This window comes from Diceros bicornis, chromosome 8, assembly GCF_020826845.1.
Source record: "Diceros bicornis minor isolate mBicDic1 chromosome 8, mDicBic1.mat.cur, whole genome shotgun sequence".
In the NCBI taxonomy this organism is placed as follows: domain Eukaryota; kingdom Metazoa; phylum Chordata; class Mammalia; order Perissodactyla; family Rhinocerotidae; genus Diceros; species Diceros bicornis.
Window position 1 is genome coordinate 70,824,453 of NC_080747.1, and position 27,234 is coordinate 70,851,686.

The following is a 27,234-nucleotide window of genomic DNA, read 5'->3' on the forward strand; positions in this document are numbered from 1 at the left end:
ATGTGGCCACTTTAATTAATTAAAATTAAATACGTAAAATAAAAAAATTCAGTTCCTCTCTTGCACTAGCCACATTTCAAGGCCTCAATAGCCATGTGTGACTGTTGACTTTACTATATTGGACAGCACAAATATAGGACATTTCCACTATCACAGAAAGTTCCATTGGACAGCACTCTTCTAGACAATATAGAGTGGTCAAGATTGTAGAGGAGCAATAGAGGTCATGACTTCTCAGATATATTCAAGATATATTTTGAAAGAAGAGGAACAGGATTTTCCAACAGATTGGATGTGGGATATGAAGGAAAAATAGAAGTCAGGTGACTCTATATGTTACGGCCTGAATAAATGGCTCAGTTCCATTTCAAAATGGGGAACACTGAAGGAGAGGTTTAGTAGTTGAAATCAAGAATTCACTTTTGGATTTGATAAATGATATGCCTGTTAGAGAGATTGAGTATAAGATGAGGATCATTGGATTTGGCAATATGGAGCTTACTGTTCTTTAAAAATTTTTCAAATTACTAATTTTTCTATTTGTTATTTGCCCTATAATTATCAGGTCTGTATACTCTGTACTTTTCCTATAAATGAGGGTACAGTTGTTTAGGGTGTAAATTACATGAGAAAAGTGTTCAGACTTCCAATTTAAGAGGATTGAACAGATTTATCAACTTAATTTCCTAAATCTCTGCTTAAATCATAAAGAAATTAAAATGTTACAAACTCACAATAAAAAAGTGAACAGATGAGGGACCACCTGTTTCTAGAAATTTCAGAATTTTTTAAGTAATCATAGAAAGCAAAGGACCTGAGGAAGCAAAGTGGAGGAAATTAAGTGCAGAAAATGAACAGAAAAGAGTGAACCCATTTTGTCCCACAGAACCCTGGAGAGGCCTAGGATTTAGAAACCTTGAGTATCAAGGGGAGCAGGAATGGGATGTGTTACTGTAAACAAGGATGTGAATTGAAAGATTTAATATGTATTAAGTTTATTAGTGCTTCAGTTTTTACTTTCCTAAATCCTATTAAAATATTAGTATTTTAAGGAATATTTAACATCAATCAATGAAGATTCAAAGTATCTACACTATATCATTTTTTTATGTTTATATTTTTCAGAGCAGTAGACAAAAATTAAAGACATTGCATGCCTTGACCATGTACTCATTGTATTCTGAATCCCTATTTATCTTTAATTGGTGGAGGGAGGAAAACCCAGATACATGTCTCACATGGCATAATTAGAAAGGGGTGGAGGAAATTAGAGTGGATTATTAAATATGAAAGAGTCATTTTCAAGTTCTTCCTCTCCCATTTCTGACCCTTTGCCTCAGACACAGAGGGAATTAGGAAGAATTACCTTTCAGCTACATGATAGGGCAAATTCAGTACAGTTGAGTCTACCACCTCACCCTTTTGCGCCCCCACCCCCCATCCTCCAATTCTCTGTTTCTCTGTGTAATTCCCAAAGGTGAAACTGGCTAGCCTGATATCAGACCCATTAGAAAGAGGAGGGAGTTATGCATTGATTTAGGGAAAAGCGTCTTATAAAAATATTGTTTCTTTTGTTAAATAGGGAAATATAAAATGTATATAAACACATTTTATGATCTAATCAGAATATTAAATTTAATTGAGGTGTAGTATATGTTTCATTATATCAGCAATGTTGGCTATTTACACATGAGGTTCTGATAAATAGTTTTGTCATGAAATTTGGAGAAGGAGGTTCTAGAATGTTTTTGCTCTGGTCCCCTACACAAATAGCTCATAAGTGTTAATGAGCCCATTAATGAACCTTGTTGCTAAGTCATCCATTTTCCTTTAAGAATAGAATTTCCTTCAGCGTATATTTCCCCTAATTCCTTTATTCATTCAAGTGCTACCATCATAATCTTTGCCGTATCCTAATGCCATTTACTTAATATTTTTACAATATCTCATGTTTATGCTTGAATTTATCTAAAAAGGAAATTTAGATCAATATTATTTCCTTAAGTGGAAAATCAGTAAAATGTCCCATAAGTAGAAGGTAAGTGTAAAAATCAATACCATTTTGATACATGAAAACATAATAATGTTATTAAATACAAGCTATGATAGAGTGGCCTGCCTGTGCTCCAAGCTTAGGACGTGTCTCTTTTTGTTAAAAAAGGGAGATTAGCAAGCAAAACAAACTAGCACTAAACTGGGATTTTCTCCATGACCTAATCAGAAGTATTCAAAGAGAATTAAAAACAGAGCATCTTGCTTATTGTGGAATTCAATTCTCTAAAATGTAGCTTCAGAAATTCTCTCTGACCGCTAGTATTACTCTTAGAAAAGTTCTGCTTTAAGCCAAATGTAAACCAGAGATGTTAGAAAATATGTAGAAGTATGGAAATATGATATGGTGATAGGAGTTGAATTTGGGTCTCTTCTCCTTTTCTCCGTTTCCACTCCTCCTAAGAAATGAAAGGCCTCAGGATATGAAAGCCTTCCAGAATTGTCTCTCTTCCCTATCTGTGTTTTAATGCAGTTTCAGTGTTTGCTTAGTAAATAACAGCAAGCAATGCCTTTTTCTTCTTTAAGTTAAAATTTTCCTTTGTATTAAATATTTAAAAGATCAAAGAGCTTGAATTTTCTTTCTTCATCTGTAGGTTAAGCCTATCTCAGGCGGGTGTGCTTGCAAATACAGCCTGTGTTCTCCTTTTCTTTGTCAAATTTCCCTCTGTGCACTGCAAAAAGACTGAAAAATTCGGGGTTTTATTTTGTATTTCTTCATTGAGGTCTCTTATTAATCTAATTTTTAATAATAATAGCTAACATATATTAAACAGTTATTTTGTGCCAGGCACGTGTTCAAAGACTTGTACCTATTAATTCAGCAATCCCCATTTTTCAGATGAAGAAATTCATAGTGCTTGAGTTCACATCCCAACTTCACAATTTAGTAGCTGTATAATCTTGGGCAAGTTATTTAATCTCGGTGCCTCAGCTCCTCATTTGTAACAAGGGATAATCATAGTACCTACCTCCTGGCATTGTTGAGATAATACAGTAACTGCCTGTGCTACCCAACAGCACTGTTAAAAAGCTAAATTGTCTCATGCTGAATATATTCAGTCTGCCCATTAGCTCAATTCAAAAGACAAAGTTTTCTTGTTTTTGTTTTTGGTTTTTCTTGCAGTTTGGCATTAGAGAGAAAAATATATTCTATAACTTGTAAAGTTCTTACAACAGGACTAAAGGGAATAGAGATGCTTCTCTTCCCTATTTTGGAGATACTGGAAAAAGCTTCCCTACTGGCAATTTTGACAAGTTTCTTATTCTATAAAGTTAGGAGAATAAAGAACCAAAATTTAATGATGGTTTTCTTCTGAGTATATAATATTTGACCTGATATATAGATATTTGAGCTATTTAAACAGTGTCAGTAATTGAATGTGTATTTTTAGATAAACCATTTCACAAAATTAAGTCTCTTTAACCAAAACCCAGTTTCAAATGAGTAGTTGGGAAATGAAGAACTTTAAAAAGAAAACTATACTTTTTGAGCCCTGTAGTAGAATGATCTTTTATGGTATTTGTGTAGTGTCCCTAATTTACAAGTTAGCTTTCTTTAAAAATGAAAATGGAACTGTTCCAGGAGGGTACTGAAAGTTGAGAACATGACCAGACATTTCATCCATCTAGATAGATGAAATATTTTGTTTACATGAGTACAACAGAGGTGTGTTTGAGGGTGTTCCATCCATTTAGGCGATGATGTCACTAACATTACATACCATATAATATAATACAAATACCAGAAAACAGAAGATGTTAAGCATCATATTCTTTGAATCTTAGTGTTCATATATGAACATATGAAATGACCCCATATATGGGTCACTTCTTGAGTAATGAGCACAACATAATTAACTCACCACTGTACTCATTAATCAAATGCCAGTGTTTAAGTCTTGTTTGTACAATCCAGATTACTGGAGCCCTAGTCATCTTCGTACACACTTAGATATTCTCAAATAGATAAAGGCACTGCTCTGGAGGTGATTTTAGAAATAAATGTCAAATAACTATTACTGCTTTGCAGCCCTAGCTCTGTTTCCCTCTAATTACCCGAGTGTTTACAACTAGTTGATCACGGCTGAAGATTTCCCTCTTTGTTTACCTATCTGTTGTCCCTGGAAGTCTCTCCTCTGTTTCTCTTGAAGCCTCCCCTGTCTTGCCCTAAAACACAGATTTACAACGTAACCCCCTGTCATGTAGGCTACCCACTGCCTCTGACTGGATCTTGTGCATCCCGTTGCTCATGGTTTATTGAATTCCTTACACTCGGAAGGCAGACAAAGCCTGGGTGGGGGTACTGCGGGGTTTACACTGCAGGCAGTGAATGTGGACAGAAAGTCCTTTGTGGGGGTGTGATCACTTTAACAATTAGAGGGTCAAAACTCTTATAGTCACAATAAGCAATGGAATAATTTTTTTTTTTTTTGTGAGGAAGATCAGCCCTGAGCTAACATCTGCCAGTCCTTCTCTTTTTGCTGAGGAAGACTGGCCCTGGGCTAACATCCATGCCCATCTTTCTCTACTTTATATGGGATGCCGCTACAGCACGGCCTGACAAGCAGTGTGTCGGTGGGTGCCCAGGATCTGAACCCCAGCCCACCGCAGCGGAATGCACGCACTTAACCACTACGCCACCGGCCTACCCTGGTATAATGTTTTTTTAAATTTTAATTTCCATTTTTAAAAAGATAGCCCTTAAATATAATCTTGACTTTACCATATGATTTTTAATTGTTCAGTTCTACCCTCAAGTCCCTAGAATTATGCCGAAGTGCTCTCAAAAATAATAGAACTTTGGGGCCGGCCTGGTGGTGTAGTGGTTAAAGTTTGCGCGCTCTGCTTTGGTGACCTGGGGTTTGCGGGTTTGGACCCCCAGCGCGGATTGCGCATTGCTTATCAGTCCATGCTGTGATAGGCGTCCCACGTATAGAATGGAGGAAGGTGGCACGCATGTTGCCTTGGGGCCAATCTTCCTCAGCAGAAAGAGGAGGATTGGCAACAGATGCTAGCTCAGGGCTAATCTTCCTCACACAACAACAACAAAAAAAATTTTTTTTTTTATAAAGCTAGTGTGCCTCTTTTATGAACTGTGTGTTCACAGTCCCTTATCTGCAATTCTAGAATCCAAAAATGTCTAAAAAAGCAAAAGAGTTTTTGCAACCCATTTGAAGGCAAACCTGACCTGAGCTTTTTTGGTGACAAAACCTGACTTGAACTGACATGAGGCTATTTATAGTTTTTATTTATCTCACTTAGTGTGAATATTCATAGGTTTGCTGCAGAAATGTTAACGTGTTGGATTACTGGATGCTGCCCTAGACCTTTGCAGGAGGTATTTCGTAACATACAATATAAGCACTGCATTACTCTTCTAAGATCTGAGAAGCTCCCACCACTAAAACACAGCTGGTCGAGAGTTTCTCATAAGTGGTTGGGAACCTGAACGTAACAAGAGTATACATAAGCCGTCAAGTGAAGATAGATTTTTTTTTCTTTTTTCTTTTTCTTTCTCATTCTTTTGCTGCTGCTCCTTGGTGGCTCATATTCTTCTTCTCCCCCCTCCCCCTTCTCTTCCTCCTCCTTCCTAATACACAGTCAGTAGCTATAACCCAACTAGCGATATCAAATATGCTGAGTTCTGTCTTTAATACATGTTGCTTGACCTTAATAAGTTCTATAATTCATTGTTTATAATGGAATCCATAACAGGCAGAACCTTAAATACACACTATTCTTTCTTAAAATCTTCTCTGCTTTGTGTCTTCAAAATGTCATTTGAGTTATATTGCAACTTTGTCATTGGTCATTTTATTTTCTTCCTTCTGAATTATGCATTGGGTAATTACCATAGAGTAAAATTCTGTTGAATTTATCTTCAAACCGGTACAATATGGAAAATAGGGCCATTGCCCTATTCCATGCCCTATGGACCACTCTGAACATAAATTTAAGTTTTACTTTTTATCATTTACTTTAGCTTTGATTTTTCTGATAATGTTAATAAAGGCTGATTTTTCAAAAGCAGGTACTGTAGTTTGGAGAGAGATAGAGAATACAGAATGCAGGCTTATAAAGAGTCTGGTAATAACTAAATACATAAAATCCTTTTTAAAGGCTAGAAAAATCTTACTTATTTGCTATGAATTTAATTTATCAATTTCTAGTGATGGGACTCTAGAGCTTAAAATGAGAGAAAAAAATGGAACTTTAAAAGTATAACCAATTTGCGTTCAACAAATCAATGGCATAAAATAATGAAGGGATTACTGTTTTAGATTAAAAGATACGCACAATGTGGGGACCTTGTTTGAATCCTAATTTGAACAAATAAAATTTAAACCAAACCTATGCTGAGACAAGCAAGGATCTCGGGAAAAGATGGGTTCAGGGCAAAGCCACTCCTACTCAGTCTCCTTTTCTTTTTAGTCCTCTTTCCTCTGTCCTTGGATATCTCTTCCATCTGCATGTTCTGCCTTAGAGATCTCATGAAATTTCAAAGCTTTAAATTACCATCTATATGCTGACAATATCTAGATATATAATCTCCATGCCAGACTTCTCCCATAAACTCCAAACTTCTATATCCAACTATCTACTTGGCATCTTCACTGGAATGTCTAATCAGCATCACAAACTTGACATGTACAAAGTTGAACTCTGAAACTTTTCTTCCAAACCAACTCCTCACAGTCTTCTCCATCTTAGTTAATGGTAACTCCATGGTGCCAGTTTCTGAGGGCAAAGAGCTTTCATATCAGCAAATCTTTTTTTTCTTTCCTTCAGAATATTTCCAGAATCCGATCACTTCCCACCTGTCCCTCGGCTACCATCTTGGGCCAAGCTACGATCATTTCTTGCCTGCATTGTTGCTGTGGCCTCCTAATTATCTCCTTGCTTCTCCCCTTGCCCTTGTGTAATCTATTCTCAAAACAGCAGCCAGAGTGATCCTTTTAAAACAGGTCAGATTACCACTCTCCTCGAAACCTTCCAGTGAGCTTTCCATCTCAGTGTACATGCCAGAGTTTTTTCAGTGGTCTAGAAGATCCTATATAGTTTGCCTTCTATTTTTTTTCTCTCTCACTCATTGTGTTTCTCCTTGCTATTCCTGGAACATCCTCCTGCCTGCGGGCTTTTTCACTTTCTGCCCAGAATGTTCTTTCCCAGATACCTGTATAGCTTACTCTCTCACCTCCTTCAGATCTTTGCTCAAATGATGATTCTCAGTCTTCCTTGACTATTTTATTTTAGATGTGTGCCCTCTTACCTCCCTGCTATTCACTAGCCCTCCTTGAGTTATTTTCTTCTGTAGCATTTGTCACCATATGATATTCTATTTACTTATTTACTTATTGTCTCTCTTTTCTTTTTTTTTTTTTTTTTTGGTGAGGAAGATCAGCCCTAAGTTAACATCCATGCCAATCCTCCTCTTTTTTTTGCTGAGCAAGATTGGCCCTGGGCTAACATCCGTGCCCACCTTCCTCCACTTTATATGGGACGCCGCCACAGCATGACAAGTGGTGCGTCAGTGTGCGCCCGGGATCCGAACCCGGCCGCCAGCAGCGGAGCACACGCACTTCACTGCTATGCCACAGGGCCGGCCCCTGTTTCTCTTTTCCCATAGAATGTAAACTCCATGGGGCCAGGTGTTTTTGTCTGGTTTGTTCACTGCTGTATCTTCAGTGTCTAAAAGAGGGTCTGGCTTATAGTGAGTACTCAATAAATATTTGTTGATTGAATGAATAATAACCTAGTACCTACCAATGCCTAGCACACAATAATAAATATTTGAATGAATGGTTAAATAATCCAGTCGATGGCTCATCCCTTTCTCTCTTAATCTATTTGACTTTCTTCTAGCTTTATTTTCTTTTTTTATCCAGCCTAGACCCCATGGTCTAGTCCTTCAATAACTCCTGGTACAACTCTCAATTCTTGCTCTTCTGTCATATCCACCAAACAAACCTTTGGCTTCTGTTCTTATTCATTGGTTGCTAAATGCAACCAGGAAAAAGCTGAGGATCTGACCTCTGGCTCTAGGGACAGCCAAGAAAGAGAACACCTGGGGACCAGTATTCTCATTATGAGATGATGTATGATTCTAGAGCTATGTGCTGCTCCAGCAGTCCCTGTGCTTTGGTTGGTTTTCTGGTTTTCTACACTGAAAGGATACCACTTAAAATAGCCCTTTATTCATTAGTTAGTTCAGGAGCCTCCAACTGCTAGAAATCAAGGATGAGTATGGTAAGGAAGTACTCAACTGGCCGATCTCTGAGTCACAGGGAAAGTCTGATATGGACTTCTCTCCTTTTAGAATTGGTATCAAGATGATAATAGGAGTTATTGGAATTGAGAGTTAAAGCTTTATCCAAAGATGTTGAGTGAAATGATTCTTTAATGTTATTGTATATGGGAATTACCTGGGGAGCTGCAGATTCCTAAATACAACCTGAAAGAAAGTTAATTTTGGGAGTATGTAAGCAAATGGACATGTGTACTAAGCATTTTGAAATAGGTCATGAGGACTGCCTCACTCAGCCAATGAGGCTGTTAGGCAAGAAGTTCTCCACCTAAGTTATTTTCGTCTGCACACATGCTTTTTTCCCTTTGACTTCAGTGGACTTGATGAAGCACCTGAAGGGTATTCACTCTACCAGCTTTTGTGACCTTGCCTGTTAGTTGCTTACGTCCTCCTGTATCTTCATCCTCTTTACTAGCTCTTTCCCTCAGCATATAAACACAAAGTCCTTTACATATTTAGAATCAAAGCAAACATCATCCAACCTTCACCTTCAGATTTGTCATCCTAACTTTACTCCTTCTATTACCAACCAAGCTTCTAGAAATGAGTCAACACTTAAGATTCTGTTTGCTTCCTATTCTACATCAATTTTCATTCTCTCCTACTTGACTAAAACTTCTTTTGATAAAGTTCCCTGGGACATCCAAATAGCCAAATCCATATGTTCTGATATTACATGACTTCTCTTTGTTGTTTGAGAATGATGATCATGAATAGCAATTATTGATTTGTTATTCTACATCAGGCCCTAAACCAAGGACTTTGTATGCATCTTCTTTAATTTTGGCCAATATCCTGTGACATAGGAACTGTTAAAAACTTGTTTTGAGAAGAAAACTTGAGCCTAGAGATATTAAATAATTTGCCAGAAGTTACAGACCTAGTGATTTGAACGCAGACAACCTGGCACAAAAATCCACATTCTTAATCTTCTGTTTACCAATCTCCTGTTTGAAACTTCTCTTTCAGCCTCTCTAACATAACAGTCTTTTGGTTTTCTTCTTATGTCTCTGGCTATTTCTTTGCAGTTACCTTTGCAGGCTCTTTTTTCTCCTCTAACTTTTTTTGTGTGTATGAGGAAGATTGGCCCTGATCTAATATCTGTGCCCATTTTCCCCCTACTTTATATGTGGAACGCCTGCCACAGCATGGCTTGATAAGCGATGCGTAGGTCCATGCCTGGGATCCGAACCTGCAAACCCCAGGCTGCTGAAGCAGAGTGCACAAACTTAACCACTATGCCACCGGGCTGGCCCCTCTGCTAACTTTTTAATCTAGTGTCCTCTAAGTCTCTATATTCGGCTCTTTTTCTTTATATGCTCTTTCTAAGTAAGTTTATCCAAACTCATGATTTCATCCATCATTTACATACTGATCATTTCCAAATCTATAGTTTAAGACCTCTCTTAGTTCCACTCTGTAATTGAAATGATCCTTTAAAAATTGAAATTTCATCGTTTTATGCCTCAACCTGATATTTGTCAATGCTTCCCCATAGGTTTCAATATAAAATTCAAACTACTTAGCAAATCACAAAATTAGCTTTCATGATCTGTCTCCTGTTTACTGCTATAGCCTCATCTCTTGTCTTTCTTCCCCCTTTTCTAGACAATCTACAGAATTTGAACACCACCTACTACTTCATATCTCTTTCTTTGTATGCGTTATCTCCTCTGCCTGGAACACCTTAACTATAATCCTTTTGTCCTCTTCATCTACCTTCCTCCTATTTATCCCTCCATGTTAACTCAGAAGTCACCTTCCCTCAGAAGGTGAATCATTTCTAGAGTCTTTCTTTCTGATTAAATGCCCATTGGCAATCAGAAATCCCATGGCACTTTGTCCATTATAACATTTAACACAAAGTATTATAGTTGTTGATTTGTTCTCTTACCCACTAGATGATTAGTTGTTTTTTGATGTCAGGCACCATGCCTTATTCAGTTTTTTATCCCGGGACTCAGTATAAAACTCACTATATAAGAGGTAGTCAATGAATATTTAAGTAGTGAGTTAATGAACTTAACGGATAAATTTGGAGTTTATTTGATAATCACTATGGCTTTAATGGAGGTTTATGAAGAGAATGATGGCAGCTCTGCTTTAGAATTGCTAATTTAGAAATGTGAAGCAGATGGGATGTAGTTTATACGAAATTAATCTTTTTACTGAGACTTTAGTAGATAAATTAAGAAACCAAGGCATAAATATGTTACAGTTCTAATGGTCACTGTTATAGGCTAAATTGTGTCCCCCCAAAATTCGTATGTTGCATCCCTAACCGTCTGTACCTCAGATTGTGACTGCATTTGGAGATAGGGCCTTTAAAGAGATAATTAAGTTAAAACTGGGTTCAGGGTAGGCCCTAATCCAGTATGACTGGTGTCCTTATAAGAAGAGAAGATTAGGATGTAGACAGCACAGATAGAGAAGAGACCATGTGAAGACAGAGGGAGAAGATGGCTATCTACAAGCCAAGGAGAGAGGCCTCAGAAGAAATCAACCCTGTCAACACGTTGATTTTGGACTTCAAGCCTCCAGAACTGTGAGAAAATTAATTTCTGTTGTTTAAGCCACTCAGTCTGTGGAATTTGTTATGGCAGCCCTAGCAAACTAATACAGTAACTAAATTAATGTGAAACCTCATTAATAATTACAAAATATAAATTAAAACTACAATGTGATACCATTTCATATGCACCAGTTTGGTACCAAAAACTCTGTCAGTACTTAGTGCTGGGATTTGATGCAACAAAGTCTCTTATGCTACCTGTTGGAGTATAAATGGGTATAATCACTTTGGAAAGCAGCTTGGCTTTATCCAAATGTCAAAGATGTGCATACTGTGACCCAGAATTTCTATTCAATTATCATGCATTGAGGTACAAAAATGTTCATAGTAACATTATTTTTATTAGCAAAAAACTAGAAACAAGCCAAATTCCGACAATGGAATCCTAGTCAGTAGTGAAAGTGAATAAGCAACGCAAATGAATGTGGATGAATCTCACAATATAATTTGGAGTGAAGAAAGCAAGTCATAGAAGCATATTTATGGAATAATTACTATTTTTTAAAAAACTCAAAAACATGTATACGTACAAAAGGAGGGGAAAGAATGGATGGCAAATAAAGTGAGATTTGAAAGAAAGATTAATTTGAGAAGAGATTAAGAATGAAGAAGCAAGGGGAAAGGGGGGGAAAAAGAAGTCAAAGAAGAGGGACTTTGAGCCTGGTAGTTAAAGGAATAGTGGTCCCATTAATCTGTTTGGAATAGTGCGAGTGGCTAATTTCGAGAAAAAGATTGTTTTTTAGACTTACTGAATTTGATACGAGAGAACACTATTTATCCAGGCAAAAATGTGCGGTATGTATTTACAATTGAAAATCTAGAATTTGGAACAAGGCTATCTCAAGGCTGGAGATATATTTAGGAATAATCTGCCCTAAGGTGATTATGTAAAGTCTTGGCAGCAGATGCATTCTCCCATAAGAACTGGGTATAAAGAGCACTAGCTTTATGAGAATGGACAGAGATGGTATGAGTAAAAATTAATTTTGACATCTGAGTGGCATAGATTAGAGTTAAAGGAGGTGTAATCAGAAATTAAAGAAATAATTTTGACAAGTGAATTGTAGAGGAGTACATTATTCCAGTTGTTCTAATCTGTAATACATTAATATTAAATTTGAATAACTCATCCAAAATGTTGTCTATAAGCCAGAACTCCTTTATCTTCTCATATAAATAGGACTCCATTACTTTTACATATTTGTCGTTCTTATTTATGACGGTTGCACAAGAGTACTGTGTAGTTAATTAAAATGAAAACTGTAGGTATAAAAACTACACGTTGAGAAACACATCTTCATAAAGTTAGTTGCATTGTCACAAAATAAGAGAGTAGCACAAACCACATGGTTTGAGATTAAATTCATTAGTTCTTGCAAGTCATGTCATTATTTAAATTACAAGCAATAATCTAATTTAGTTGTCACAATTATGTGAAATCGTGAAAATGGCATAACGAACAACAGTGTTCAATATGAATATCTCTTGTGTCACTGCTTAGATACAAGAATTAGATATTTTAAAAATTGAAATGTATACAATATTTCAAAGTGGGGCCGGCCCCATGGCTTAGCAGTTGAGTGCGCGCGCTCCGCTGCTGGCGGCCCGGGTTCGGATCCCGGGCGCGCACCGACGCACCGCTTCTCCGGCCATGCTGAGGCCGCGTCCCACGTGCAGCAACTAGAAAGGATGTGCAGCTATGACACACAACTATCTACTGGGGCTTTGGGGAAAAAATTAAAAAATATATATATATTTCAAAGTGGAAATTGGTAATATCAAATCGTTCTTAGAAGAGAATGATTTGAGTAGAAATTTTGACTGTCTCCAAATATTAAGTTGAAACTGTTGTTGCAATTACTGGAGTATGCCTAGATTTATTATGCTTTGTCTGTGACTTGTGAAGTTATTTGGGCTTACTCTTTTCTTTTATTTTCTGTAGAATCAAAGTTGATTTTGCTTCACATTAATATAGAATGACACCTGTACCTTATTTTACCACAGTATAAGTTTACCCCAGACTTTTCAGATTTAGTAGACTTGTAAGAAAGGACAAGAAGGTTAGACAGACATCACCTTCAGCTTCTATTTTCAGCTTCTGGTATTTGCTTAGTAGATAGTTTGTTGCCTTCTGCCTTCTAACACCTCTAATAGCTGGCTTTTTGCTTATCAGTTAGCTCATAACTGCAGAAGTATTGTCTAATCTTTGGAATGCTAAATGGTGGAAAATCAGAAAAGTGGCAGGAACCTCTTTAACTGGCTGTCACTATTTGTCTTGCTTATATTAGTTACTTCACTTTGGAGTGGAGCAAGTTTTGGTTAACCTTTGTGGACCATCTAACGTTACATCCCAAACAGATTATGATAAAAGGCACCTCAGTGCAAATTGCTCTGTTAATTAAAATATGAAGTGATAGGTTTGTAAGAAGCTTGAGGTCTAGAAAGACAATGATTAATTTATGCAGAATTTTATGAGATCCTTTTTAATGGTTTGGAAGCACTATCCAGAAAACCTAAGAGTGGAAGTGTAAATTATTACCGTATGGTCTAGGTGTGTAGCAGGCTATACCATCTAGGTTTGTGTAAGTACACTCTATGATGTTCGCACAACAACGAAATCACTTTAACGCATTTATCAGAATGTATACTCGTTGTTAAGTGACACATGACTGTATTTTCTTCAAAACCTATACTGTGGTTGTATTAGTTTTCTATTGCTGTATAACAAATTATCACAAAGTTAGTAATTTAAAACAAAACAAATTTATTATCTTACAGTTCCTGTGGGTCAGGAACAGTCCCGGTACAGGTTTACTGGGTCCTCTGTTTGGTCACTCCAGGCTGAAGTCAAGATATTTGCCAGAGCTGAAATCTCATCTGAGCCTTGAGGTCTTCTTCCAAGCTCGCTGGTTGTTGGCAAGATTCAGTTCCTTGCAGCTATAGGTCTGAAGTCCCCATTTTCTTGCTGGCTGTCAGCTGGCTCTGCTCCTATCATCAGGTCCTTGCCATGTGGTAGTTCACAACGTGGTTGTTTGCTTCTTCAAGGACAGCAGGAGAAATCTCCGTGTGTTTGTCTCTTTCCAGTCAGCTCCAACAGAATCTTCTGTAACAATCTAATCAAGTGAGGGACTATCCTTTGATAATCATAGGTCCCACCCACACTCAAGGGGAGGAAATTATACAGGGCTGGTATACCAGGGGACAGGAAGAGGGCCATCTCGGAATTCTGCCTACCACAGTCTGCCCTTTGGCCCCCAATTATTCACCCCTCCCCCTAAGCAAAAATACACTCCCTCCACAGTTCCCAGAGTTCTCATCCCACTAAAACATCAGCTTAAAGTTAAAAATCTCATCCAAGTCATCTAAATTAAATGTATGTCATCTGTCTGTGAACCTGTAAAACTAAAGAGACTTTCCCAACATTCCCAGCATAAAATGGTGGGACAGGCATGGGTTAACTATTGTAGACATTCTGGTTCCAAAGGAGGAAGGGAAGAGTGGAAAGTAAAAAAGGAGTCATTGGTCCATAACAGTTCTGAAATCTAGGTTGGCACACTCCAACTGGAGTTTTCGATTAGGTTTCAAGGCCTGGGAGTAATCCTTTATGGCTCTCAACTCTGCCCTCTGAGTCTTGCTTCTGCCTTCTGAATCATTCTTTTTCAAGGAAGGTAGCAATGTTTGCAACTGAGGAGTTTTATCAGCCTTCTTCCTGCCAGTAGAGTTTGGGGGAGTCCAACAGCCTCTTTCCATTTTGTGTTCTTTCTCTTTCCTTTTAGACCAAGCTAGAAGTGTTTATGCTGAAACAATTTTCTCAAGATCTCTGAGTTTTATGTGGATTTTGCCAGGATTCATTGTATTGACAAAAGCTACACCTACAAATTTTTTGAAGAGAATACTTTTTCTGTCTTCATCTCCTGTTGAGATGGCTAAGGGTCAAGTCTAAAGCCCTTAAAATATTGAAAGGGTCCTTTGTGTGACTGAATCCTCTGACCATTTGATCTGTATGAAATTATTTGCAGAAGGTCATCTTTTTCTCTATTGTGTTTTTGGCAGCCATCTCCAGTTTTTCACATCATTTGCTATCTGAAGAGCCTGGGCATTTTCAAATTCATCTAGTCCTGATTCCTTTTAACAGCTCTTTCCTTAATTTATCTCTCTCTTCTTGCATTTAACTGTAAGAAGCAAGAGGAAGCCAGACAAGACCTTTAACACTTCGCTTGGAAATCTCCTCAGCTATCGAGCTTTGTCACTTATAAGTTCTGCTTTCCGTATCACTGCAGGGCACAACGTCTCCAGGCTTTCTGCCACTACGTAGCAAGGATCCCCCTTCCTTCACTTTCCAGTAACATGTCTCTTATTTCCTTCTGAGCCCTCACCAGCAACGTCCAGATGTCTGTTAAAAATCTGTTCAAGGCAAGTTAGGTATTCTCTATCATGCTTCTCAAAATTCTTCCAGCGTCTGCTCACTGTCCGATTCTAAAGTCACTCCCACATTTTTCCTTATTGTTACAGCAGCATCCCACTTTTAGGTACCAAAATCTGTATTAGTTTTCTCTTGCTGTGTAACAAATTACCACAAATTTAGTGGCTTAAAGCAACACAAATTTATCATCTCACACTTCTTGTTGCTCAGGAGTCTGAGTACAGATTGGCTGGTTCACCTTTTCGGGATCTCACCAGACTGGAATCAAGGTGTCAGCTGGGACTTCAGTGCCATCTGAGGCTCAGAGTCCTATGTCAGGCTCACTGGTTGTTGGTAGAATTGAGTTTCTTTTGTGGTTATAGAACCATTTTCTTGCTGGTGGTTGGCTGGGGTATATGCTGTCAGCTCCTAGAGGCCACCCTCAGGTCCTGCCGTGTGCCCCCTACCTAGGCAGTTCACAACGTGGAAGGAATCTTGAGGGCAATCTCGGAATTCTGCCTGTCATGTTAATTTGTTTACTACAGTATAAAGGGCAAATACGAATTTTTTACTTGGTCTTTTCTGCTTTATACATATTTTTTTTCTTTAGTGGCTGTCCACTCTGAGATATTTTAAGTCTGCATTTCTTGAGGAAGACCAGCAAGTATCCTAAAGCAATGAACTTAACAAAAGTCACTGGGTGGGGAGGAGGAGTGATATAGAAAGACAATACTCAAAACCAAAATTCTCTCACTACATTGTTTTCTGTTAGTACCTCTCAGCTGGTGAGAAGAAATATAACACATGTGAAATTAGGAATTTCCCCTTCCATTTTACTTTTCTCCTAAATTTAAATGATACAGAGAGGGATTGAAGAATTCCAGAGTTTTTCTTCTGGTTGTTTGAAGCTGTCCTTTGAAAGCAGGGAACAGGCATAGATGATTTCTATTTAGATAAGTATTGACGTGAGCCAGAGGTCCAGAAAGGCAATTTAGACTTGTGTTTGTTTTCATTTCTCCTCTCTCATTGGGAAAGTATAATGGAAAAGTTGACAAATGTTGAGCATTACTCCAACTTCAATAAAAATGTTTACACATAGGCTGCTTTCTACCTTGAGGCAACATCCAATTAAACCTTCACTGAATTTCATCTCTTTTTCTCTTTAAAAACCCTAATTCTTTCTTAGTTTTTACTAACTATATTTTTTTTAAATAATTTTATTTATTTATTTTTCCCCCAAAGCCCCAGTAGATAGTTGTATGTCATAGTTGCACATCCTTCTAGTTGCTGTATGTGGGACGTGGCCTGAGCATGGCTGGAGAAGCGGTGCGTCGGTGCGCGCCCCGGATCCGAACCCGGGCCGCCAGCAGCGGAGCGTGCGCACTTAACCACTAAGCCACAGGGCCGGCCCTTTACTAACTATATTAGGCACTAATATTTTTTCTGTACTACCTCATCTATACATAACCCTAACGGAAATAAATATTCCTGTATTTATTTTATTAGGGAGATTTGCTTTTAGTCTTCTAAGCTCTAATAGTGCTTTTATTGTTTCTACTCTGTATACGTCTGTCTTGGCATTGACCATTCTGGATTATCAGTTGAAAGGTAGAAATAATTTCACATTATTTAAAGTGTCCTGTAATTATTGTAATTATCATTTCAGCTCTAAATTCTTTAGGAAATGGAAAGTTGAGAGAAAAACAAAAGATTACTACCTTTATTAATGGATTCGTAAAAAAGTGATTGTGGGGGCCAGCCCGGTGGCATAGCGGTTAAGTTCGTGCACTCCGCTTTGGCGGCCACGGATCATGGGTTCGGATCCTGAGTGTGGATTGACGCACTGCTTGTCAAGCCATGCTGTGGTGGCATCCCATGTAAAGTAGAGAGAGATGGGCACAGATGTTAGCCCAGGGCCAGTCTTCCTCAGCAAAGAGAGGAGGATTGGCAACGGATGTTAGCTAAGGGCTAATCTTCCTCACCAAAAAAAGTGATTGTGTTATCAATCCACAAATTCTAACTTTAATAACATGTAAGTTACATGGCATCTTAGATGTGCTTTGGCTATTTGAGGAGGGAAGATGTCCGGCTTTAGCCATGGATTTTGGTTTCTTTAGTTTTATAGATTTTTTTTTAAATAGGAGAGTTAACTTTTAGAAAACAAATCTTTTTTTCTTCTCTTTCTTTCTTTCTTTTTTTTTTTTATAGCATGTGTTACCTGAAGTTAGGGCTTGGTTTCTTCTGACAAAAAAAAACACAAAAACCGAGTCCTGGCTGTGGTCAGGTTTAGTTTTTTCTCTTTTTAACAGCTTTATTGAGGCATAATTGACATGTAATAAACTACACATATTTAAAGTATACAGTTTGATAAATTTTGACATATGTATGCACCTGTGAAACTATCATCACGCTCAAGATAATGAACATGTCCATCATCTTCAAACATTTTCTCATCATGCCCTTTTGTACACCGTCACTCTCAGATGCCTCTCCATAGGGCAGTGCCAGCCTCAGGCAACTGATCTGCTTTCTGTAACTGTAAATTGGTTTGTATTTTGTACAAAAGTAATCATAAAGCATGTACTCTTTTTATTTTTATAATCTAGCTTCCTTTACTCAGCATAATTATTTTGAGATCCATATTGTTGCATGTATCAATAATAGTTCATTCCTCTTTATTGCTGATTAATATTCCATTGTGGGAACATACTAAAATCTGTTTATCTGTTCACCTGTTGAACATTTACCTGTTTCTGGTTTTTGGCTGTTACAAATAAAGCTGCTATGAACATTTGTGTATAAATCTTCGTATGGATATTTGCTTTAATTTCTATTGGGTAAATACCTTGGAGTGGAACGGCTAGATCATATGGTAGGCTTATATTTAACTTTTTAAAAAACTGTTTTAACAGTTTCCCAAAGGGTACATTTTACATCCCCACTGGCAATGTATGCGAGTTCCACTTCCTCCACATCCTTGTCAACACTTAGCATGGTCAGTCTTTTTCATTTTAGTCATTCTGATAGCTATGTACCGATGTCTTGTTTTAATTTTCATTTCCCTAATGACTGATGATATTGAGCATCTTTTCATGTGCTCATTTGCCGTCCATATATATTCTTTGATGAAGTGTCTTGAAATCTTTTGCCCATTTAAAAAAAAATTTGATTGTTTTCCTATTATTGTGTTTTAATAGTTCTTTATATATTCTGGATACAAATCCTTTATCAGTTATGTGGTCAGCAAATATTTTCCTTTAATTTGTGGCTTTTCTTTTTATTCTTTTAACAGTTCTTTTCAAAGAGTGGAGATTTTAATTTTGATGAAGTCTGATTTATCATTTTTTTCTTTGTAGATCACACATTTGATGTTGTATCTAAGAAAACTTTGTCTAACCCAGGATCACAATGATTTTCTCCTAACTTTTTTTTTTTTGATTGGCCCTGAGTTAACATCTGTTGCCAGTCTTCCTCTCTCTTTTTGTATGTGGGATGCCACCACAGCATGGCTTGATGAGTAGTGTAGGTCTGCGCCTGGGATCCAAACCCGCAAACCTGAGGCTGCCGAAGCGGAGCGCGCGAACTTAACCACTATGCCACCTGGCCGGCTCCTCTCCTAACTTTTGAAAATGGCCTCCAAGGTATTACTGTACACAGAAAAGCTTATTGAAAATTAATTTTTAATTAATATTCTTATTAAATGAAAGATTCTAAAACCTAGTTCTTAAGCTTCTAAGATCAGTTTAACTATTTTATTGTAGTTGTAGATGTAAAAAATTTTAATAGTCATTTTTCAGGGGCCCTTTGACTAAGTGTATAATTTCATTTTCAAAATTTGTTAATTGAACTCCCTTAAATATTTTAAACTGCATTCATACAATTAAAAGCCGATTTTTTAAGTGTTTCAGTTGTCTGACTGACAAAAAAGCTTCCTAGGTACTTCAATAAATCTTCTAGTGAGTTAAAACATAAGTATGCTAACACTTAAGTCTCTTGTATGTCCCAGTGGTATTTTATACATTTTAAAATACAAGTCATTTTCTCAATTACATTATTTAAATTGGAATCTCAAGGCTAATCTGTTATTCTAACTGACCTATTTCTCTTAAATGTTATAAACAGCTGAAATACCAAATATGTACAGATTCTTTAAGAAAATATTAATAGATGGACTTTCTTCTCTTAAAATTTTATGAACTTAATTGTGAATCTTCTTGGGTTAAAAGATGCTTACAATTTTGGCAGTTGTCTTCTCAACTCACTATAGTTTCTTAATAACCAAAGAAGTCCGTAGCCAGGATGCTGAGTGGATCTTTGCCCAAAACTAGTGGCACACATAGACCTCTATTTTATAGTTGCTTTCTTCTTGAAACACAGTACTCTTACAGCCCTACTTCCTTAGAATCAATTTAAACATTCCTAATTCATTAGTCTACCCCCAGACAGGTTGTTTTATCTCTTGATTGGCTTCAGTTAATCTATTTACTGTTTCATTCTGTTTGGAATCACTTGTATGTGCTTCCCATTTGTGAGTGCCACAAATCCTGCAGGATTAAAATGACATCTGTTAGAATCCCTTCGTGGCTTTGTCTGACTTTGTGGACACAGTTTTAAGGTCATGACAATAATACTTATGTTATAACCAAAAACATAATAATGATTCTGGTTTGTAATATAGTTAATTTTTCTTATTTGAAAGTCTTTCTGAAAATTCAGTTATTATGTAGCCTACCACTTTCAAGGAAATAAAAATGAATAATACGGTTACGTTTATTATAAAGCACCTTCTTGGTAGTAAAATAATGCTGGTCATTATCTGCACCCCAAGTTATCTACTACTGTGTCTAAAGGAAACAATTGAGGTAATAAACTCTTAAGAATTTTCATAACTAATTGTTTCTCTCATCTATTTGTTGACTTCAAGCTTTTTTTTCTCCACTTGCTTTTTTTTTTGATCCCTCTTACACTTCTGCCTTTCTTTTATTTCCTATCTTCTCTTTTCTTTCAGAGCTAATGATCTGGAAAGCTTTAGTAAAAATAAATAAAAATAACTGAGAGAGAGATGATGATGGTAGACAATTGCCAAACTTGGTGATGGTAGACAATTTATAAGTTATAGTTTTGTTGTTTGATTGTTGATTTTTAGAAAGCTGCTTTAATATTACTAAAGTCTTGAGATTGAGTGATTACAGGGGTGAGGCAATTTTTAAAAATCTTAAACCTCTTTTCTAGCAAAGCTATAAATTAAAACTATCAAATCTGGGGCCGGCCCGGTGGCGCAAGCGGTTAAGTGCGCGCGCTCCGCTGCGGCGGCCCGGGGTTCGCTGGTTCGGATCCCGGGCGCGCACCGACGCACTGCTTGGTAAGCCATGCTGTGGCGGCGTCCCATATAAAGTGGAGGAAGATGGGCACAGATGTTAGCCCAGGGCCGTCTTCCTCAGCAAAAAAAAAGAGGAGGTTTGGCGGATGTTAGCTCAGGGCTGATCTCCTCACAAAAAAAAAAAAAAAAAAAAAAAAAAAAAAAAACTATCAAATCTATTTTGTTAGCTAGATGGTATTGCTTTAAAAAATATGTTCCTTCTATGTTTTGAAGTACCAACAACTTACAGCCAGAGATGCATAGAGATCCTACACTGAATAGACAAAAAATTTAAAAAAATAAAAATTAACAGAATCCTTTGAATAGGCCCTGATAAACACTTTTTATGTGCCTCTTGGCCATCTGTTAAAGAAACTTTGTGATGTAAGAGATTCTTTAAAATTAACAGAGAATTAATAAAATACAGTTTAGACTTGATTGAATCAAGCAACAGAAGTATAATTAGTAATCTTTGTAGATAAAAAAATCAAGCACTGAAGAAATTCTGTTGTATTGAGAAGTTACTTTTACTTTTCTATTTTTTTGTTTAGAGGAAATAATTATATTTTAAAAACCAATTTCTTTAAAAATAAGTAAAAACCAGTATCTTAAGATTTAAAGCTCTTGTGTGTGATGTATTTATCATGTGCTTTACAATGGCACACATAAGGTGTAATCATAAGCAACTTATGTTGTCCATTACTGTTCTTTCTTTTCCTCCCTTCCCTCCCTCCTTCTTTCCCTCCTGAGAGGAAGTTCTTCCCTTGCCTCTATATAAAAACTCTGGTCCAGGGGCCAGCCCGCTGGTGTAGTGGTTAAGTTTGTGCGCTCCACTTTGACGGCCTGGGCTTCATAGGTTCAGATCCTGGGCGAGGACCTGTGCACCACTTATCAAGCCATGCTGTGGCAGGTGTCTCACATATGAAGTAGAGGAAGATGGGCATGGATGTAGCCCAGGGCCAATCTTCCTCAGCAAAAAGAGGAGGATTGGCAACAGATGTTAGTTCAGGGCTAATTTTCCTCACTAAAAAAAAAACAACAACAAAAAAACCTCTGGTCCACAATTCTCTCCTTGCTCTTTGATAATAATAACTACATTCACTTAAGTTGAAAACACAATGTCAATTCCGTAATTAAAAGTGCCTAGTCAGTGTATTAATCAATATTTCAATCTTCATTCAAAGCTAAAACTGTTCCTTCCCCTAGCAGGGGTTAGCTATAGGTGGGAGGAAGTGTGATAGGCTTTCCTTTTTGTTGCTTGTCCTCACTCACAAGTTGCTATATCTAATTCCATCAAGATTTAAACTGGGGGAAGGAAGAAAGGTAGAGAAGAAATCAATTTTTTACCTGACTCCTGTTGTAAAATGGCTTCACTCTTTTTAAACTTGATATATGCTTAAGGCTGACCCTTATGTGTACTTTTGTGGGTTCTTCAGAGTCCTTCCTGTGACACTTCAAAAAATTTTTCCTCCTACTAGCCAATGCTTAATTATTCTTCTTCCTCTTTCTCCTCCTCTTCCTCCCCTCCCTCCTCAGTCTTCCTTCCTCTTCTTTCCTCCTCCTCACCCTCTTCCTCCTTCTGGTGGTACTCTGGGAACCTCAGGTGGTACCCTAGGTAGGAATTTTTTTTAACAGCTTTATGAGTAGTTAGCTCCCAATAGGGCGTGCTTCCTCACTCCGACTCTCTTGTGTGCCCTCTCTTCCCTCTGGCTGCTGCCTCAGAGTGATAGCCAAAGCCTTTGGATTCCTAAAGTATCAGGCACAAGTCTGTGTGGCGTCCTCCCTAACTCCAGGGAACAGGTATCAAGCACTCCAAGGGTCCCGTTGAAGCCTCTTTCATGGCTTCAAGGGCTTGAGGTTAAACAAAGGCACCTTCCTACACCATTCCTGCTTTGGGGGAGGCATGAAAATCAGCACAACTCCCTTCAAAGAAATTCTCCTTACGCAATTTTCTCTTTGCTCTTTACCTTGTGTGTAGGCTTTAGAGCTGATCTAACCGGTTCTCAGACATATTACTTGGGAAATTTGCTACAGTGTAGTCTTTCTCACAAGTCATGTTGGTATCTGTTTGCTAATAGTATCTTCATGCCTCTTTTGAAACTTCCAATTTAGTATAGTTTTTTAGGTAGAAGATAACTCAGATATCTCTTAAAAAGGAATGAAGCTTCTATTTTTTCCCCTTTGATAAACCTGCTATCATATAATAAAGTAGAAGAGAAATCTAGAGAATTTTGATGGTGGGAGAAGGGGTCTGAATAAGTAATCACACTTCTTGTACAAGCTAAATAAAACCTCTTTTGGCTTTTTCAAAGCAAAATCGTCTATCTTCCCTTTTGACTACCACGTGGTGCATTTAAGTAGACACCGCTCAAGGCAGACTCCAAGCATAAAATGCTATAGTAAACACTTGAAAAAGAAAAGACGGGACAAGTCTGGCCTCATTTGTAGCTGGAGTAGCTTTTTTTCAGTCTCAAAGTATCATAAATGTAAATTAGAAAATACTAGTTTTTCTTGTTAGTTGAGTAAACAAAGTCAACTGTTATCTAAAACAGATGTGTTTTTTATAGGTTAATTTTAAAATTTAATGAAGGATGTAATTACAGAAAATAAGTGTTCAACACTTTCTACTCCCTCTAGCTTCTTTTTCAAACCCACCTTGTTCTGCCTACCAACAGATGTACATTGCACATTATGTTTGTTTATTTATTTATTTATTATAATTTTATTTATTTTTTTCCCCCCAAAGCTCCAGTAGATAGTTGTATGTCATAGCTGCACATCCTTCTAGTTGCTATATGTGGGACGCGGCCTCAGCATGGCCAGACAAGCGGTGCATCGGTGCGCGCCTGGGATCGAACCCCAGGCCGCCAGCAGTGGAGCACGCACACTTAACCGCTAAGCCACGGGGCCAGCCCTGCACATTATGTTTAAATGGATTTGGTTTGGGTAGAAATCTTAGTGATCATTGTAAAGAGCAATTTTCTTTTCAAGGAGTATCAATTCAGGAAAATTTATATAGGAGGATTTTGACTAGCTGCATTTCATTTCCCCATTCCACAATGAAAACAGGATTATTGAGCCCCACAGAAAACCTTAAATTTTACCCGTATATCACCTACTTAACTGATTGCTGTTGAAAAAATTGACCCCACAAAAACGTCACCACAGAGGCACCTTTCTGATCTTTCAACTTCTGTAGAGTCTTTAGGTTACAAAGCATGTTTACACATGTAACTTTTTGCCTCGTCATAGCCACCCCAAAATGGCATCATCATTATTATTATTCCCATGTAACAGGTGGGAAATGGAGATTTAGAGATGAAATGACTTTCTGAGGGGCAAATGGTGAGTTGGGAGCAAAACTGACTCTAAAAATAGTTAAGTCCATTCAGTGCAAAATTTACAGTTATAGTATATATATTATAGATACAGAAATCAATTAATGAATGGAAGAAATGTGTTCCATCTTATTCCCAAATTCCCCCACCATGACTGTAGGGTTTCCTCTCTGTTTTTGTCTACTCTTTTTACCTGGGGTGGATAGGATGAAACCTGGAACTGTAATCCGAAAGGCTTTCAGTTCCATCTGGCTGTTTGGTTTAATCATCTGCACTTTGGTGCCTCCTGGTATCATGATGTCTGTCTTTTCCCGCAAAGTAGTCGCCACCACTATTCTTCAGTTCTGTCTCTGAGGTTGACCCTCTTGGGCTAGGGTAAGTGATTGTTATGAAGATTTTTTCCTCCAATTCCTTTACCCTCTATGGGTTTAGGCTGTAGGATTATATTTAGATTGAAGCCCATCTTGTGAAATTAGATAGACAGGGACCTCATAGTGTCTCATTGCTGATGCAGAACTTTCACTACTGCAAGTGCAATGAAGTTGCTGATGTGTAGACCATCTGTTACCTTTGTTTCCTAGGTAATATGCACGTGTCACTAGCAGAGGCCCTGGAGGTTCGGGGTGGACCACTGCAGGAGGAAGAAATATGGGCTGTATTAAATCAAAGTGCCGAAAGTCTCCAAGAATTATTCAGAAAAGGTAAGTTTTTAAAAAAAAATTTTTTTTGAGTGTCGGGTAGCTGAGAAACAGATAAGAGGGTGGATAGAAAGGAATACTTCCTTATATCTCTCTTAGGGCTAAATAAGCTCAGATCTTGTCTACCTTCATTTGAACATCTTCTATGTGCCTGATATTGTGCTAGGCACTGAAAATGTAATGGTGATCAAAACCAAAAACATTCTCTGTCTGTCTGGAGCTTACAGTCCAGTATGGAAAATAGCTATTAATAAAATATTTGTATAAACAAATGTAAAAAATGCAACCAGGATAAGGACTACAAAGGAGGTGATTCATTGATTCTATGGGAACCCATAATAGGAGGATTTGACCTGGTTATGGAGAAGAAAAGGAAGGCTTCCCTGCACAAGTCACCCCTGAGCTAAAACCTGAAAGAAGAGTAGAAGAAAAACATTCCTGGCAGAGAAAATAATACGTGCATCATTGTAACTCTAAATTGGGGTAATGTGGATGGAATAACCAGTTTGGTGCTTCCCTATAGAGGTGGTCACCTGGCCAAATGGTTGTGTGGCATTTTGGAGCTGGAAAGTTGGAGAGTCACCCTTTGGTTGTCCAAAAACATTTGATACCATGCTGAAAAGCTCCACATGAAGATGGTGTTTGCCGTTCATACTACATGGGTAACACCTGTTTGGAACAGTAGGCGAAGAAATCAAGCTTTGTGTAAAGGAAGAATTCATCTTTAAAATTGATTTGAATGAATTAATCAGGTACAATAAATGTGACAGAAATAAGGGTGGATATGAGGGTAGTAATAGTTCTCAAAGAGTGGTCCCTGGATGAGTAACATCAGCATCACTTGAAGACTTGTTAGAAATGCAGATACTTAGGCCCATACTAGACCTACTGAATAAGAAACCCTAAGGGTGAAGCCCAGCAGTTTGTGTTTTAACAAGTCCTTAAGGATATTCTGCTGCATGTTAAAGTTTGAGAATCATTATACGATTGAATTGCTGAAGACCAGGAGCCATGGGAATCTTTTGGAAGGTATAGGGGTGACTGATTGAGTACAGGAAAGTTTAGAGCACAGGGGAAGAGCATTTGGGGACAGATGGTAAGGCTTTGTTGTTTTCTAGTCTAGGGACAGAAACTTAAAACAGTGTTAGGGCCCACTTGATTCTGCTGTTACCTAGATGTTTGAAGATCTTTGATTAGAGTTCAGATTAATCTAAAGAAAATTTATTCATTTTATCTGATGCTACTTACCTAAAATCTAGCTATTTTAAGTAGAGCTTGTTGCTTTGTTTGCTTCATTTTAATTTTTCAGAAAGTTTTCAGAAAATTTGAAAGTATAGGCATTCCAGAGTATAGAGCAGAGAGCCATATACTCCAAAGATGTTGTTGAAGGAAGGGTATGTTGGTGGCTTTACTCAGTTAAGTAACAATAGTCAATTAATATTTAAGAAACATCTCCTACTTGTGAGATATTGTGTGGAAGATCCCAATAAGTAGAAGGTGTCACTGTTGCCCTTAAGGGATTCATTCAGATCAGACAGATGCATGTGAAAAGTTTACTACTTGAAAATAGTTTGCCAAATGAGTGATTGAGACAATAAATACTACAGATGTTCAGAGGAGGGAGAGATAATACCTCTTTTTATTATACTAATGGCAGGATCACTGCCCTGGCCATGACTCATAGAATATAAAGCATCTTGCACACTGTGAGTACCTAAGGATTTTCCTTCTTTCAAATTTCGTAATGTTAATAGAGATTGAAAGTCTGAAGGTGAAGTACTTGTCATTGAGATGCAATTATTGCATACATATTAGCACATTACAATAAAGAGACTTACTGGATGTGTTATAAAATTAATTGTGAGGCAGCTATAGCTCAAACACAGTCCACTGGGAGCTGGTTACCATAAGGTCTTCAGTCCAATTCACAGAGTGCCATCAGTGATGTAGAGAAATTAAATTTGGCTTCTTTGGCAGTCTAGAGATTACCAACTATTATGATTGACAATTGGAAATTTCTGTTTATTTGGAGGAAACTCATGCTTATTTGATTTAGTTTATCTGAAATCTAAGGTTTTTCATTCCTTGTATTTGATAACACAATGTCTTTTTGCTGCAAGTTCTTCTCCTGTTATAGCAAACTGAAATAAAATAATTATAAGTTTGCTTATTTTGTGGATGAATGGTGTTGGTCTTAGTTCTCTAGTAAACACCCTTATGAATAACACTAGGAATGTTAGAGGGGAAAACGTAGGTAAAATACAGTGGTCTCTAAGAAGTTTGTTTTTCTAAAATGTGTTTTCCTCTCTTGGTTTTCTTTATCTTTCTATGTGTTACATAAATGTTGGTTTTGGTTTGGATGGATGGCTTTTTTCCCCTCTCTTCTTGAACTTGTATGTTGCTCCTGTGTCTTCTTCAGTGTATGAGTACAAGTTGATGTTCCTATGAATAGAATGCTAGAAGTAAGCGTTTCCAATGGGGGATTATTGAACACAGGTCAAGAAAATGA

At 37.5% G+C, this 27,234-nt stretch overlaps 1 protein-coding gene across 12 annotated transcripts in view; it reads left to right on the forward strand.

The window, feature by feature from the left end:
- The window catches only part of PTPN13 (protein tyrosine phosphatase non-receptor type 13), a 206,755-nt gene that overhangs the window by 30,752 nt on the left and 148,769 nt on the right, over positions 1-27,234 (forward strand). For all 12 annotated transcript variants that reach the window (XM_058547446.1, XM_058547449.1, XM_058547451.1 and 9 more), the window contains exon 2: positions 24,609-24,728. In XM_058547446.1, the coding sequence (XP_058403429.1) occupies positions 24,614-24,728 (115 nt within the window). In that variant the 5' untranslated portion in view covers positions 24,609-24,613. The remainder of the gene's footprint in view (positions 1-24,608; positions 24,729-27,234) is intronic.